This window comes from Mercurialis annua, linkage group LG6 (assembly GCF_937616625.2).
Source record: "Mercurialis annua linkage group LG6, ddMerAnnu1.2, whole genome shotgun sequence".
Lineage (NCBI taxonomy): Eukaryota > Viridiplantae > Streptophyta > Magnoliopsida > Malpighiales > Euphorbiaceae > Mercurialis > Mercurialis annua.
The window spans coordinates 7,628,944-7,644,909 of record NC_065575.1 but is presented as its reverse complement, the minus strand read 5'-3'; the positions used below and the strand labels follow the sequence as shown (position 1 = coordinate 7,644,909).

General features: G+C 29.0%; 2 protein-coding genes across 2 annotated transcripts; both read left to right on the top strand.

Annotated features, from left to right (window-relative positions):
* Positions 1-1,211: 1,211 nt before the first annotated feature.
* On the top strand, positions 1,212-4,666 carry LOC126686304 (polygalacturonase-like). The gene is made up of 4 exons (XM_050380343.2): positions 1,212-1,713; positions 2,605-2,894; positions 2,993-3,221; positions 4,194-4,666. Exons 1-4 carry the CDS (start codon positions 1,261-1,263, stop codon positions 4,410-4,412), a joined length of 1,191 nt encoding a protein of 396 aa, XP_050236300.1. The 5' UTR covers positions 1,212-1,260; the 3' UTR covers positions 4,413-4,666.
* A 7,585-nt stretch (positions 4,667-12,251) lies between these two features.
* On the top strand, positions 12,252-15,519 carry LOC126687505 (polygalacturonase-like). The gene is made up of 4 exons (XM_050382065.1): positions 12,252-12,715; positions 13,257-13,546; positions 14,176-14,407; positions 15,295-15,519. The coding sequence occupies exons 1-4, from the start codon at positions 12,269-12,271 to the stop codon at positions 15,517-15,519; spliced, it is 1,194 nt and encodes a 397-aa protein (XP_050238022.1). The 5' UTR covers positions 12,252-12,268.
* Positions 15,520-15,966: the final 447 nt, after the last annotated feature.

Genomic DNA, 15,966 nt, shown 5'->3' with positions numbered 1-15,966 from the left:
AAATGTTTACAAAGGACAGGGACGTAGTCAACGCGAACGATGGCGTAAATTAATTTTCATTTTTCCTAAGGATTAACTTTTAGATTTAAATACTAATTTATCTTTAATGTGTTTTGTAGTTAACACTATAGTGATGTTTTAGTTTGAATGGATTTTATAAGATTTATTTATAAATAAATATATGCGTAAGTTTACTTGATCATTTTTATGACAACTCTATTTTAGAAACTCATTTACAAAAGAAATGAACCAAACAAAAGGTAAAATTAATTTTTTTGAATTTAAATAAATGTCAATTAAAAAAATAAATGTAATGAGTTAATTGATCAAATATTTAAATAAATGATTAAAAATTAATAAATTAATCGGACTGGTTAATGTAAAAATTGACTATAATGTTTATTGTTTATCGTTTACATATTTAGGAGTAAATTTATATTCAAGTTTTTTTTATTGTTATAATTCAAGTTTTTTACTTTTTCACCACTACAATATCATGGAAGGTAAATTGAGGGGACACCATTCTTTTTTCTTGTATAGGTTTAACTATTAGGTATGTTATGGATCTTAAGTACGGAATGAAATTTTTAATTTTTTCACTCGAATCAGATAGGTTTTTTAGGGATTGTAAAACTCTATTTCTAAGTTTTAAACAAATAGATATATATAAATATGGTTTGAATAAATAGTTTCATTTAAATTAGAATACTTTTTTTTATCAACTAATATGCCTGATGAAAATTAGAGTCTATTGGAATATCCATTACCCAATGGCCAATGCCGTTACCACTATAGTACGCCGGGTGGACTATAATTTTTGATTAGAAAATACTGTACGGATTCACAAATTGTTAAGTAGCACTTTAGACTAATTGATCTAAATAGCCAATTTTGATTTAAAATTCCTACTGAATTTGAAAATTTTATGTGACCAAAGTAGAAAAAGTACTAAAATAGAAGGAGGAAATTGCTGTTATGATTTAGATTCCTATATTTCAATAAGTGACTATGGAAGGAGGGAAATTTCCAAATAAAGTAAGGTGGATTATCTTAAAAATAAAGCCATACCAGAATAAGAAATAAATATTAGATAAAGTCAAGATTAAGCAACCATATTCATTAAACACATACTAAATAATTAAAATAATTCTTCTTTAAAATTCCTATATATACCCTTCTAAACACTCTTCAATCTACATCCTAAACTCATTTTCTTTTCAACCAAAACATTAATTCTTGTAATAACAAACCAATCAAGAAATGGAAAAGACAATAATGTCCTTTCTTTCTCTTACACTTCTTTTCATTTTCTTTTTCTTGTCATCAACTCTTGTAATGGTAGAATCAGAAAAGCTATTCAATGTGCAAAGCTATGGAGCCAAGCCGGACGGTTCAACTGACTCGACCAAGGCGTTTATCGCTGCATGGGGCGATGCCTGCGATTCTGATGCTCCGGCCACTATGTACATTCCGGCAGGGAGATTTTCTTTAGGCAAATTGGAGTTTTTAGGCCCATGCAAGAATGCCATTGAAGTTAGTATTGATGGTACCCTTTTGGCTCCGTCGGATTATTCTGCTATTGGTGATGAAAATGTCTGGATACTCTTCGAGCATGTTGACGGAGTTAGAGTTTCCGGTGGTGTACTTGACGGTCGAGGCTCTGGATTGTGGTCTTGCAAATCTTCCGGCAAGAATTGCCCTGAAGGTGTAACGGTAAGCTAAATGCCACACTTGCTTAAGGTTAATTAAATGACAAAGTAGTACCAAACTTTTATCTTGTAAACTAATTTGATATTAAAAATTTAAAATTATAATTCATAGTAAATGATGTCAAAAGCTTATTTTTTTTATTACAAGTTATAGTTTTTTTTTTCAGATCAAATTTAGTCTATCGTACTGAACTATAGACTTTTAATACTCCAATTGACAATTTTTTTTAATTTTGGTAATTCGGTTTTTCAAATTAGTATGTCACTGCCGAAATTCTAGTGAATAATTGCTTATGCTGCAACGTTTTTGTTTGCTGAATAAGCGATAATTTGTTTACATCTACCGAATAACCTCTTGTTGAAAAAATAAAATTTGAATTATCAAATGTAAAAGATGATACGATGATGACGAAAATGTAAAAATGTATAGTTTAGTTACTATAAATTAGTTTAACACATTTTAAGAGTCTAAGACGTCATATCAGATGGCGAGTGATATGACGAGTGACATGACATAATATATTCATATTGGGAGAATATACTTCACTTGGTCACCATATCATATTAGAAAGCAATGGAGTACTCGTCTAAAATAAATTTAAATATTCTATACCATTTTTATACGAATAGAAGTTGTGGTAACAAATTGAATTTTTTTTTTACTATAACAACTCTGGGTTTTAACACTGTTTAAGTGCATATATAGTTAAACATAGTTATTACTACTAATTAGAAAGTGACCAATTTTGCAATATAAGAATGAGAAAAGCTCCAGTTTGAGTCTTCTCTGCAACATTCTTTGACTACATTTATTCATGGATAAATAGAGTAGTAACTATATTATTACAAAAAAATAAAATTTTGTAATTCTTTTTTATGTTGTACGTCCATGCAGTCACTAAAATTTTTCAATTCCAACAACATTGAAATCAACGGCTTAGCATCAGAAGACAGCCAAAAGTTTCACATTGACATTAATAACTGCCGGAACGTCAAACTACAAAATGTGAAAGTGTCGGCTTCCGGCGACAGCCCTAACACCGATGGAATTCACGTCGGAGAATCGACAGGTGTCACAATCTTGAACTCCAAGATCGGAACAGGTGACGATTGCGTATCGGTTGGCCCCGGAACCACTAATTTATGGGTCGAAAATGTTGCTTGCGGACCAGGCCATGGAATCAGGTAATAATTAATATCTCAATTACAATAATACCAGAATGGTATTAATTAAAACATCTAAAATTAAATTGAGATTTATGTAAAATATGTGATTGGCGCAGCATTGGAAGCTTAGGCAAGGACGACAATGAAGCCGGAGTACAAAATGTTACGGTTAAGACCACCACATTTTCCGGCACCCGTAACGGTTTAAGGATTAAAACGTGGGGAAAACCTAGCAGCTGTTTTGCTAAGAACATTCTTTTCCAACATTCTGTGATGACCAATGTTGAAAACCCCATTGTTATTGATCAGAATTACTGTCCTGACGGCGAGGATTGTCCTGGCCAGGTATGACAATTAATTTTCTTTGAGGACTTCTAGAATTATTATCCCATAACTTTTGGATAAAAATTAGAGTGGTACCCAACTTTTACATTATGGATTAGTTTGGTACAAAAACTTCAGTTTGTATTAAAATACTACGGAAAACTCAATTTTTTATTTTAGGCCATAATATTCAATTTTTTATTTTCTAGTATAACGACCATGATAAGTATATTTTTTATAATGAAATATTCAGGAGTGGAGGTAAGGAATGCCCAAGAGGGACTCTGGCCCCCTCCAAACTTTTTTTTATTCTGAAAAATTCTTTAAACTATTTATTTTTACAAAAAGTTTGGCTGTTACTTGTTAGGTTTGAATTTTAGCTTAAGGTCTGAAAAACTACAGACCTTTCAAATTTTTTTCAATTGCACCCTCACCTTATAATTTTTTCAATAGCACTCTATTTCGTATTTTTGGCTTTCAATGGCACCCCGACCTTGTAAAACAGTCAATTTTACCCTATTTTATATTTTTGACTTTCAATATCACCATAAATCATCAAATTAAACTCATTTATCGAGGACTTATGTGAATTTTTTTTAAGTTAAAGAACTTGTTTAAAAGTGTCCAAGTAGAAACAAGTATGATTTCACCTTTAAATTTAGTTTTTTTGTAAATTTTCATCCTTATAGTAATCAAATCATCTAATTTTTTTAATTTAGAGTGCTATTAAAAGTCAAAAATAAAAAATAGGGTGCTTTTGAAAAAATTATAAGGTCAGGGTGCTATTGAAAAAAATTTAAAAGGTCGGTAGTTTTTCAGACCATAAGCCTTGAATTTTTGTACAGTTTGCCCCCTCAACGTTTTTTTTCCTCTAACAAATCCTTCAATGATTTTTTTTTTTTTAAAATATAGTTTCTAAATTAAACTTCTATGTATTTGACCCTTCTAAAATTAAATGCTGACTCCGCCCCTGATTGTGTTGATGTTTAACAGCAATCTGGAGTCGAAATTAGTGATGTAACATACCAAGACATTCATGGATCATCAGCAACAGAAGTAGCAGTGAAATTCGATTGCAGCAAAAGCACTCCATGCACTGGAATTGAATTAGAAGATGTGAAATTAACATATAATAACAAGCCAGCCGAATCATCCTGTTCCAATGCCGCCGGCTCGGCTTCTGGAGTTCTTAAGCCTTTAAGCTGTCTTTAGCTGAGGAAATATCGTCTGCAAGTTCAAGTTTCAGGATTTCCAATTAAAAAGAATGTCATAGAATCCAATTAAGTATAGTAATTTTTATGATTGTTTGCATTAATTAGAGCATATAATAGGTTTTATTATTGCCTGAGCCTGTGGCTTTCAGGATCATATAAGTTTGTAGGAGCCCGGCTCTGCTAGAGTATGTTAATTTTCTGTTGTTTTTAGTCTTAATTTATACGAAATGATATTTGTGGTGTTTGATATAATCCAACTTCAAAATATATATTTTAGTATTTATTCTAAAAGAAAACCATACTTTAGTATTTTATTTTTATTTAGCAATATTTGATAATATATATCAAATCGAGTTTAATTTATTTAATTAATTCAAAACACCACTTTTTTTTTACCATTTGATAAGTCAAATCTGCTAAAAATGCAGAATTATTGTGGTTTTTAATTTAATTATCAACAAAATCTTTATAATTTAATTTATTAAGCAAGTATCAATAATAGTTATTGATAGATCAAGTGGTGTAATACCGGATCGATGCGAAATCTATAATAGGGATTGTTCGAATGACCAATAGATCAAGTTCTTAAGGCTCCGCTTATTTAAAAAAGTGCTATTGGTTAGCCAAAGGTGAAAAACCGAATCTCAAGGGGTTCGGAAAGAAAATTAACTCCGAAAAAATAGCATGAGTTGAATTTAAAATTTTATCTTATTCATATATGTATTCTTTATTCAAATACAAGTCTATATTGATCTAGAAAGTTCTAGAATCATTGGAGGATCATATTTAAACTACAACAGCTACATTTGAGGAGTCCAAAAGGTCAAAACTAAATGGCTTATTCACCAAAAAATGTCAAACCTTTACGTCTCGAGTCAGATTTAGCCAAACCTTTAAAAACCACCAGATTTAGCCAAACCTTATATGTTGTGTTTCTTTTTTAGCCATTTTTAAATCGAACCGAATTTTGTGCCTACATGTCATCCATGTCACTGCCAATTTAGCAAAACTAGCTGACATGGCATTCCAAATCACTAATCCAAACCTAACCAAACCAAACACTAAATCAAACAAAATCAAATTCAACTAATTCAAATCAATTCAATTTTTATTTTAAATTATATTTAATTAAATAAATATTAATTATCTCAATATTTTATTTTATTCCGATTAAAATTCACGCCGACTAATAAATTTAGTTAAATTTAATTTTAATTAATTTCTGTATAAATTTTAATTAGTTAAATAAAAAATATAAATCATCTAAAATTAATATAAAAAAATTAATTACCGCTAATTTTTTTTAAATAATATTATTAAAATTTTCGATGCTTAAATATTCTTTAAAAAAATTAAATAATTTTTTTGTATCGAAAAATTCAGACCCACCGTGGTGGTGGATCTGTCAAAAAATGACAGACCCACCACCACGGTGGGTCTGTTTGAGAACAGACCCACCGGCTATGGTGGGTCTGTTCTCAAACAGACCCACCGTGGGTCTGTGAGAACAGACCCACCACCACAGTGGGTCTGTTCTCGCAGACCCACCACGACGGTGGGTCTGTTTGAGAACAGACCCACCGGTGATGGTGGGTCTGTTCTCACAGACCCAATCACCGGTGGGTCTGTGACAGATCCACCGGTGATGGTGGGTCTGTCTCACAGACCTACCATCACCGATGGGTCTATTCAGAACAGACCCACCGGTGGTGGGTCTGTCATTTTTTGACAGACCCACCACCATGGTGGGTCTGATTTTTTGGTAAAAAAAATTTAAAAAAAATATTTAATTTTTTTCAGAAATTATATTGAAAAATTATTCCGACGGTCGGTTTTTCGTATGCGTTTCGGTGGCGGCCGATTTTTGATTGATTAAAATTAATTAAAATGACGGTGAATTTTTTTTAATATTATAATGTTGAGATTATTGAAATATGAGTTTTAGTAATTAATTAATAATTAATTTGATTTATTTGGGTTTGATGTTTTTTGGTTTGATTAAGTTGGGTTAGTGAATATGCCATGTCAGCAAATTTTACTGAGTTGTAGGTGACATGGATGACATGTGGACAACAATTTCGGTTGGATTCAAAAATGACTACAATTGACACATAACATATAAGGTTTGGCTAAATCTGACTCAAAACGCAAAGGTTTGGCATTTTTTGGTGAATAAGCCAAACTAAATGAAGTTATAAAAAAAATTATCTCTCTAAGAAGTCGTTTGGTTCAAAATTGAAAAACTGAATAGGAATCGAAATAAAAAGGAATGGGTATGAGAATGATTGTTTTTATTTTGTTTCATTTAATAGTCGAATTTGAATTTTGTAGGCACCTACCAATATATATATGGGCCAGAGAAAATCTTTCATGTACTTTGTTATGCTTGTTGCAGCCTAGCCCAATACATCATTATTTCTTTTTGTTATTTGATATTCAACTTTTGCATTTTCAAATTTTTTTAATACATTATTTTGAATGGTACAAACTAACCAGAAAAATTATTAATGCTTTGGTTGAGTTTGTTTAAAGCGAGAGACTAAATCAAGGAAGCCTCCGAATTTAAGTTTCATCCTATGTCAATAGTAGGGACTAAACAGTACTCTTTTGTTGGACTCGCTAAATTATTATTGGATTATTTGATTGTTGAATCATGGTTTGAGCTAAAATTCCTCAAATATTTTTACTGCTAAATAATAATCTAGTTTGAATATATAATTAAACAAATTTAGATATCGAAACAGATCTAAATGATGGTTCCACGACATTAATTTAAGTGGCCCATTACTTCATCAATCTTTAAATTATAAAAAATGAGTATTTAAATGCCCAAAATTTTGGTTTCTCTATTCTGGTATTACCAAAAAATATCCTCAATATTGATTGCAATTTTATTTTTTTTGTAAAAGGTTAAATATATGTTTATACACTTGAAATTTCATGAGTTAGTCACTAGATTTGGCTTTAATAATAACCATTTACACACCTAAATTTAACTGTTTCTGTTTTCTATTTAAATACTTTTCCCATAAAATTATTCTTTTGCTAAAAAAAGATTAAATAGATCCAAAAATTCAAATCATGAGATGAATTTAACAAAGTATTGATTTAACAAATTAGTCTATAATCTCTATTTAAAATTAAATAATCTACTTATTGAATAATGAAATTATTGTAAAGTCAATACCTAATGGTACAAAAATCCAAGTAGTCTTGACCTTTTACAGATTCATTAAAAAAAATTAAATTTTTAAATTTAAATTTGACAATTTCACTATAAATCTATTTCAATTTAATTATATCAATACTTCACTTTAATACAATACTCATTTGTCTTTTCTGTTTATTTTAAACTTCAATCTTGTTTCTTTTTGCTTTAACCATTAAAGGTCGAGAATTTGGTGTATAAGTTAGAGTTTACAATTTTGAAAATAAATTTGTTAAATCGAAAATTAGTGTAGAAATTCAATTGAAAAATAGATTTTAGTGGTGAAATGGTGGTACAATTAAATTCATTGAAATTTTTTATAGATTTATTGCGAAATTATCAAATTCATATAGATATTCAAACTTTGAAAGGTTTTGGACAAAGTTGAAAAGCTTAGGGTTGTTTGAACCATTAAGAATAAAATTAACACCTTAAGAAATTTAATTGATTTACTTTTGTTATAATAAGTGATGACTATTACAAATAAAATTAGTCAATATTGTTTTAAATAATATAAAAAAAATAGAAACCAATGAAATTTTTAATAAAAATGTAGTAATAGCTTATAAATATCTTGCTAATACATTTTTATTAAAAATTTCATAGCTTATAAATATCTTGCTAATAACCAATGAGCTGTAGCTCAAATGGTATAAGCGCTGGACAGAAAACTGTCAAGGTCGTGGGTTCAATTCCTCCCACAAGCGCTCTCCCTCCCCCAATTATCAAAAAAAAATATCTTGCTAATATAAAATCTTATATTATAAATTCATATAAGTTATTATGATTTTATATTAAAAAATAAAAAAATAAAAAATTTGAAAAACAATTATATGTAATTTTAACATTTTATATTTTTATAAAAAACATTTATTTAAAATTTGATTCTTTATTTATAAATGTTTTATATTTCGATTATGAAACTTGATTAAATTCATAATTTTATTTACTTTGTCAAACTAGTAAAAATAATACCAAAACAATAGTTGATAGAAGAATTTTAATTTTGTTTTCCAAAAAATAAAAAAAAAAACAAAATATGAATTAATTTACTTAAGTTTTCGGAAAATAATAAAATAAAAGTTCAATTTAATTGTTTTATTGAAATTTTAAGTGCTTAGTAAATTTTTATCCACCGACTCCAATGACTGCCACTTTCTTGAAAGGCGTATAACTATAATAAATATGTTAAATATAGGTGTGTAAATGTTGTAAAAATTGAAATATATAAATATCCCAAACATTTGAACATTAAAAAATCAAGAGAACAAAAATGCATTTGGCTTAAAAGAATTTGCTAGAATATTGTATAACAACATAATATATCATTGGGAAAAGGGTCATCTATGCCCTTAAGGTTTGTCTCGAGGATCAAGTAAGCCCTCAACGTCCGGAAAGGTTCAAATATGCCCCTAACGTCTTAAAAAATGAACAACCAGGCCCTCCGATTTTGACAACCAGCCCCCTAACGTCCCATTTATGAGTCAAAATTAGGGCCTGGTTGTACACTTTTTAAAGACGTTACGGGCATATTTGAACCTTTTCGGACGTTAGGGGTTCACTTGATCCTATAGACAAACGTTAGGGGTATAAATGACCCTTTTCCCTATATCATTTAAAGATGGTGAAGAAAACAACATAAGCAACCGTATTAACTAACTTTCTAGACGCATGCAATGATGCAATGACGATGCTACTAACTAATATTAATGAAACTGGGAAAAGACAACAAAAGCAAGAAACACTTTAAATTGATACGTTAATCGGTTAAAGAAAAGGAACCAACTAAAAACCAGAAGTAACATTAGTGGTGTATGAAATCTTTTTGATTTATCAATGCAGGTTTCTTTATGACTAAATTAGTCATTGAATTTAAAAATTATATATGTATATACATACAATATTTCTTAAGAAAAACGAACTAATCTACCTACGACTTTAGCGTTTTCGCCAAATATATCAAGATCTTTAAATTTTGTTAGTCTTGTCCATTATCTTTTCAATTTTTGCCAAACATATCCACAATCCGTTTTAAGCTGATGTGGCACAGTATTATTCGTTTTACGTACAAAATTTAAATTACACGGTGTATACAACTCTGGGTCCTACCAACTGCAAATGAGTCGTGGATATATTTAGTAAAGATTAAGAAAATAATAGATCAAACTGATAAAATTTATAGATCGTAATATATTTGATAAAAATGTTAAAATTGTAGGTAGATAGAATCATTTCGCCTATTTCTAACAGCTTTAGGCTAAAAAAATGTAGACCCCATAAAATTAAAACTTAAAGTGACTTAGGTTTAATTATTAGAAAATATCTCATATTTTTTATTTTTTTAGTTACTGTACAAATCTTTAAAATTGTCAATTTTAATTTATATACAATTTTAAATTTCACTAATAGCCAGTTGTTTAAATTGAAATGAAAAAAATTAAAATAAAACCATCATATTTGGAAATTTTAATGATAAAAAGATAATTTGGAACAATATAAAACAATATAAAGAGTATATTTAAATCATATTTATTCTAATTTGAATAAATAGATACAATTGAAACTGAAAATTAAGAAATAGACTAAAATTAACGATTTTAAAAATTTGAATTATAAATAGAAAAACTAGAAAAGATAAAATATTATTAGATGATTACGGAAAAAATCAAAATATTTCAAAACTCAATTTTATAGTGGTAATTTCCTGAAATACATATTTCGGTAACTGATTTACACAAGTTCAGGATAAAAGTGATCCCGGTATTGCTACTTTTGAGTTTTTCAAAATTGAGGGGGTAAACTGATTCTTTATTCCAACAAAAGTTCATTTTACCTTCTGTATTTGACAGTATTTTGTCTTGTTTTATACATTCAGATAAGATGTCATAAAATGATTGAAGCATTACATACATGTAAATTAGAGTTGAGGTGGCAGAAAAGATTATTAGACAATTTAAAATTAAAAGGGATAAAACGAGTTACTGAATTGAAGGTGTTTTTTTTTTTCAAACATAGATATATATTGAAGAAACCAAGTTATACAGTAACAGTATCAGCTATGTTAAAAAAAATTAATAGACACTAGAGAAAAGAATTCATAGTAGTTTTGAGAGATTGAGCCAGTTGATGTGCCACTTTATTATAACGTCGTGGTACGTATTGAAATTGAGATTCTTGAAGTTGAAATAGTAGATGCCAAATATTCTGACAAATACCCCAAGACAAACTGAGTAAAATATAAATATTGAAAGAGTTAAGCTATTGAAAATGATTAAATTTATTAAATAATTAGAAATGATTAATATTAAAGACCTGATTTAAAAAAATATAAAGTTAATCTGTTAAAAGAATTTAATAAAAATTTAACATACAATATTTTACTTGAAATTTTGTTTTATCAATTTTTTTATAATTGGGGAGGGGGAAGCGCTTGTTGGAGGATTTGAACCCACGGTCTTGGCATTTGTTGTCCAACACTTATGCCATTTGAACTACAGCTCATTGGTTTGTTTTATTAATTTGATCCTTACTTTGTTTAGTTTCTTATATCCTATAAGAGATTGTTACTTGTTTTAACTGTGTTTAAATGCAATTAAAAGTTGAATTTAGATGTGGAAATGATTATTGCGAAAGTTGAAGTATACAAGTGACTAAAGTATTAAAATTTAGGAGCATAAACAAGAATTTTGCCAATATGTTGCATATGACATGCCCAAAAGTAATGATAAGTAAAAAGTTACGGATGCCATGAATTTTGGAAGTAAAGAGAATGGAAACGCCGATTTCTTCTCCGGTTTCTGCTCTCCAATGTCACGCTATGTACTCTTCACATTTCATATTAATTCGAATCTTCTATTTATCCCTTATAGTTCAAATATAACCTATAGTTTTAATGACCCGATAAAGAACATTTTATCCAATATTAATGGAGACAAAGTTATAATAAAGTACATAGATAAAATAAAGATAGAATTAAAAGCACATAGATATATGAATAATAAAAGGTCTAAAAGAGCAAACAGTTAAACATTTTTGCCTTTATAAAAATTTATTCAAACTTTTTAAAAATTGTAAATTTGGTTAATACGAGGAGTATCTATTCAATTTTTTAAAATTTTGCGTCTACGTGGTATTCCAAATTGGCACAATAAAAAAAAATTGTCCGAACCACATATCATTTCTACCGGCTACGATCTCTGTCTTTCTAATTCTTTTAGAAAAAGAACAATACAAATGTGATTGTTACATCACACAATTTATTTTAAAAAAAAATCGGATAGATTTTTAACGAATTTGCAGAATTTGAATTAAACTTCCAATTTTGGAAATAGTTGAATAACTTTTTGAAAATAAAATTTCTTTTGATTTTTTTGACACTATTAAATATGACATGATAAAATGAAAAGAAACATAGAAGAGTAACTGCTCAAGAAAAACATACAAAATATGTTGGTTGCACAATACAGCAATGCAAGAAATCTACGTACTATTGCTATAGAAAGCCTTAGATTATCAAAAGCAAATTAATTTGCTTTATCTTTTTCTCTAAAGTTCCACAAACTTTGTAATAAAAATCTATAAATAGCCCTAAATTACAATCCTTTTCAACATAATCAATCACATTTCTCTACCAAAAAAACAAGAAAATGTCAAAGCCATTAATTATAAGCACTCAACTAGTAGTTTTAGCACTCATCTTTATTACAGTTAACTCATCAGAATCATTACCATATCATAATATATTGAATTATGGAGCCAAAACAGATGGCGAAACTGACTCGACCAATGCATTTCTTGCTGCTTGGATTCAAGCCTGCAGCTCCAGCAAGCCGGCAACTCTCCATGTACCGCCAGGGCGGTTCTTGCTACGAAACGTTGCGTTTAGAGGAAAATGCAAGAATAATGCTATTTTAATACGTATCGAGGGTACGATTGTTGCCCCATCGGATTATAGAGTCATTGGACATTCAGAAAATTGGATTTTATTTGAGAATGTTGATGGAGTTACTGTTGTTGGTGGATTGCTTGATGGACAAGGTTCAGGTTTGTGGAATTGTAAAGCCACTTCCAAGCATTGCCCTGCTGGAGCCACGGTATGATTAAATTGATGAATATATTATGAGTAGAAACTGTGTCACATTAGTCTAATTATTTTATGTTCAAGGATGATATTTAAAAAAAAGAAATTATTTTGATGATAAATGTGTCCATATTAAAATGAAAATCCCTAAAAATTTAAGAGCTTATTTATTCAGTTTTATCAAAACAAATTATGTTATTATGAAAATCTCTATGAACTTAATTTATACTATTATTAAAATAATTATGAATTTTCGGATAAATGCACTCTAAATAATTGTCACTTAGCCGACATATTGTCACATAAGCAAAGTTTAGCATGAATAATTGGCTAATTTTCCGTTCTTTGAAAAAAAATATTAAAATATAATAAATTAAATATCGGCAACCATGTTTTTTTTTTTTTTTTAACAAAGGCTAATGGCAACCATGTTATAAAAGGAGTATTATTGGATAACCATAAAAATGGTTCCAACTTTTCGCAACTTCTGCTTGCCAATAATTCATAGTGACCAATTAATAAGACTAATAACTTGAAATTTGATGTAATTGCAGTCCCTAAGGTTCAGCAATTCGAACAACATAAAGATAAAGGGACTAACATCAATAAATAGTCAGATGTTTAATATTGTGATCCATGGCTGCCACAAAGTCAAATTGGCCGGAATTAAAATATCTTCGCCTGGGAACAGCCCCAACACCGACGGAATTCATGTCCAAATGTCGAGTTCTGTTTCAATCGTCAACTCCAAAATCGGAACCGGTGATGACTGTATATCAGTTGGTCCTGCCACTAATCATTTGTGGATTCAGAACATTTCATGTGGCCCTGGTCATGGAATAAGGTACATTGTATTGAAATGAATTGAATTTCTAAGAATTCAAAATATTTCAACCAAACCTAACCGGTTGATTTGATCAACTTTGTTGGTTTGAACTAATTTTTTTTAATGTTCGGTTTATAACTAAATCGATCTGAATTTCTTTACAAGGTCAAACAGTACTGAAAAATCAAATTTTTTTACAATGTCAAATTGAACCAAACTAAATTTGTTGGTTCATTTGATTTTTTGCATAATTCGACTTCTAGTTATGCTCCTATTAATTTCTTTTATTACAAATAGGAGCGAAAAAATAGAGCCAAACTAAATAACCATTAAACTCAGTTCGGTCAGTTGAATATAATAATAAAATGTACCTGTGATTCGGTTCAATTTTGAACACAACATTTGTTTAGTTAAATTTTAGTACAAACCGGACCAGCTACTTTTTTTTCCATTTAAAAAAAAATGATTTCTTCATTTTTTTTTAGTTCGGTTTGATTTTAAAATATAAAATTTTGATTCAATTTGAACTTAATGCACTCCCCTAATTCTAAGGAGTCAAAGAAAATTCAAACCCCAAACTTTTAATTTTAACGAATTTTATTTATTTGTAATCTCATACTAAACTAAACTTTAATTAATTGGTGCAGCATTGGAAGTCTAGGGAGAGGATTACATGAGGAAGGTGTACAAAATGTGACAGTTAAAACGGCCACATTTACTGGTACTGAGAACGGGGTTAGAATAAAGTCATGGGCAAGGCCTAGCACTGGTTTTGCTAGGGACATTCTTTTCCGAGATATTGTGATGAAGTATGTGCACAATCCAATTGTGATTGATCAAAATTATTGTCCTCACGAGAAAAATTGCCCTCATCACCAGGTAAATATTTATATATTATGTGGATTAAAATTTAAAATCTCACAATTATAATGTGAAAGAATGACTCATTGTTGATAATTCTCATATCCGATTTAATGAAACCGAACCGAATCGATAAAGAACTAAACCAACTTTTTCATTATATATGTTAGTTTTATGATGATTTTAACGAATCAACCCGACTTTTTTGATTTACACCACAAATAAATATGATAACTTGTCGTTTTGAAGTGAGCAGTTAGTTCAAAGACTAAATTTAAGGATGCTCACCCCTACTAGATACATATTACAACAATCTATATAATACAGGCTTAATCATTCAAAACCCCCCACCTATAATCTCTTTTGTAATTTTATTATGACGTAGCAAAATTTCAATTTTACCTTAATTTGTCATTTTGTGTTTCAATTAAAAAATTTCCTACTCCAGAATAAAATTGCAAAAGAGATAAAGGTGAAGGGTTTTTGAGTGATTAGACCTCTTAATTATAAAAGAAACTATACAAATATTTATGGAATTTTAATTAGTTCATTCAAACTTATTTTGTCCTTTTGGAAATCTAACTAAAAACTATCAGTTTGAGAAACATTTGAACCCATTGAAAAAGTTTACTATTATTTTAGCCAATTTTAGCAATTATTCAACTAAACATGTATTTTTAATATCATTTTAAATGACTACTTATGAAAATTTATACATGTAATTTTAAAAAAATTACTTGATATTTTTATTTATTAATTTAATAACTAATAGAATTGTAATAGCATCGTTGTTTGCTCTAAAATTAGAATAAAATTACCAAAATTATTATTTTTTTTGATTTTTTATATCCACTGGGCTTTTTAATTAACATGAAATAATAATTTTGATTCTATGTTGGATTCAGGCATCTGGAGTTAAAATTAGTAACGTGAGGTACCAAAACATCTACGGAACATCAGCAACAGAAGTAGCAATGAGATTTAACTGCAGTAAAAAAGATCCATGCACAGGAATTGAACTGGAGAATGTAGACCTTACTTACAAAAATCAACCAGCTGATGCTTCTTGCACTAATGCTGATGGAACATCTTCCGGGTCGGTCAACCCAGCAAGCTGCCTTCAATTATAAGAATCATTCATTTTATTGCACCTTATTCTGTAGTTAATATGAATAATGCGCTATAATACTTATTAACTCTTCGAATAGATTGTTTTAATTTCTTGATAAATCAAAAACTTTAATTATATACAGTAATTATTTAATTAAATTTATTCAAGTGTTGTTTATGTTAAGAAAAAGGTCAAACACCTTTTGAAGTATCTAAACTGTACAGCTTTTTATTATCAGATCTTTCATCTTTATTTTTCTAATCAATTAAGTCCTTCTAAGGGACTGAAGAAGGACCCAATTGATGATAAAATAGTTTAAGGATTTACAAGGGTAAAAATAAAAATGAGAGATTAGTTAATCAAGAATTATATAATTTAAAGATCTCAAGATAAGTTTGGCCTAAAAAAACTGATAAAATAAATTAGCATTAACTAAAATTAATCTAATATTGACGGGTAATTGATA

Coding starts and splice junctions, on each gene's coding strand:
- LOC126687505 (XM_050382065.1), top strand. CDS start 12,269: ATGTCAAAGCCATTAATTATAAGCACTCAACTAGTAGTTTTAGCACTC. Junction 12,716..13,256: donor ATTGCCCTGCTGGAGCCACG/GTATGATTAAAT, acceptor ATGTAATTGCAG/TCCCTAAGGTTCAGCAATTC. Junction 14,408..15,294: donor AAAATTGCCCTCATCACCAG/GTAAATATTTAT, acceptor TGTTGGATTCAG/GCATCTGGAGTTAAAATTAG.
- LOC126686304 (XM_050380343.2), top strand. CDS start 1,261: ATGGAAAAGACAATAATGTCCTTTCTTTCTCTTACACTTCTTTTCATT. Junction 1,714..2,604: donor ATTGCCCTGAAGGTGTAACG/GTAAGCTAAATG, acceptor ACGTCCATGCAG/TCACTAAAATTTTTCAATTC. Junction 2,895..2,992: donor GGACCAGGCCATGGAATCAG/GTAATAATTAAT, acceptor TGATTGGCGCAG/CATTGGAAGCTTAGGCAAGG.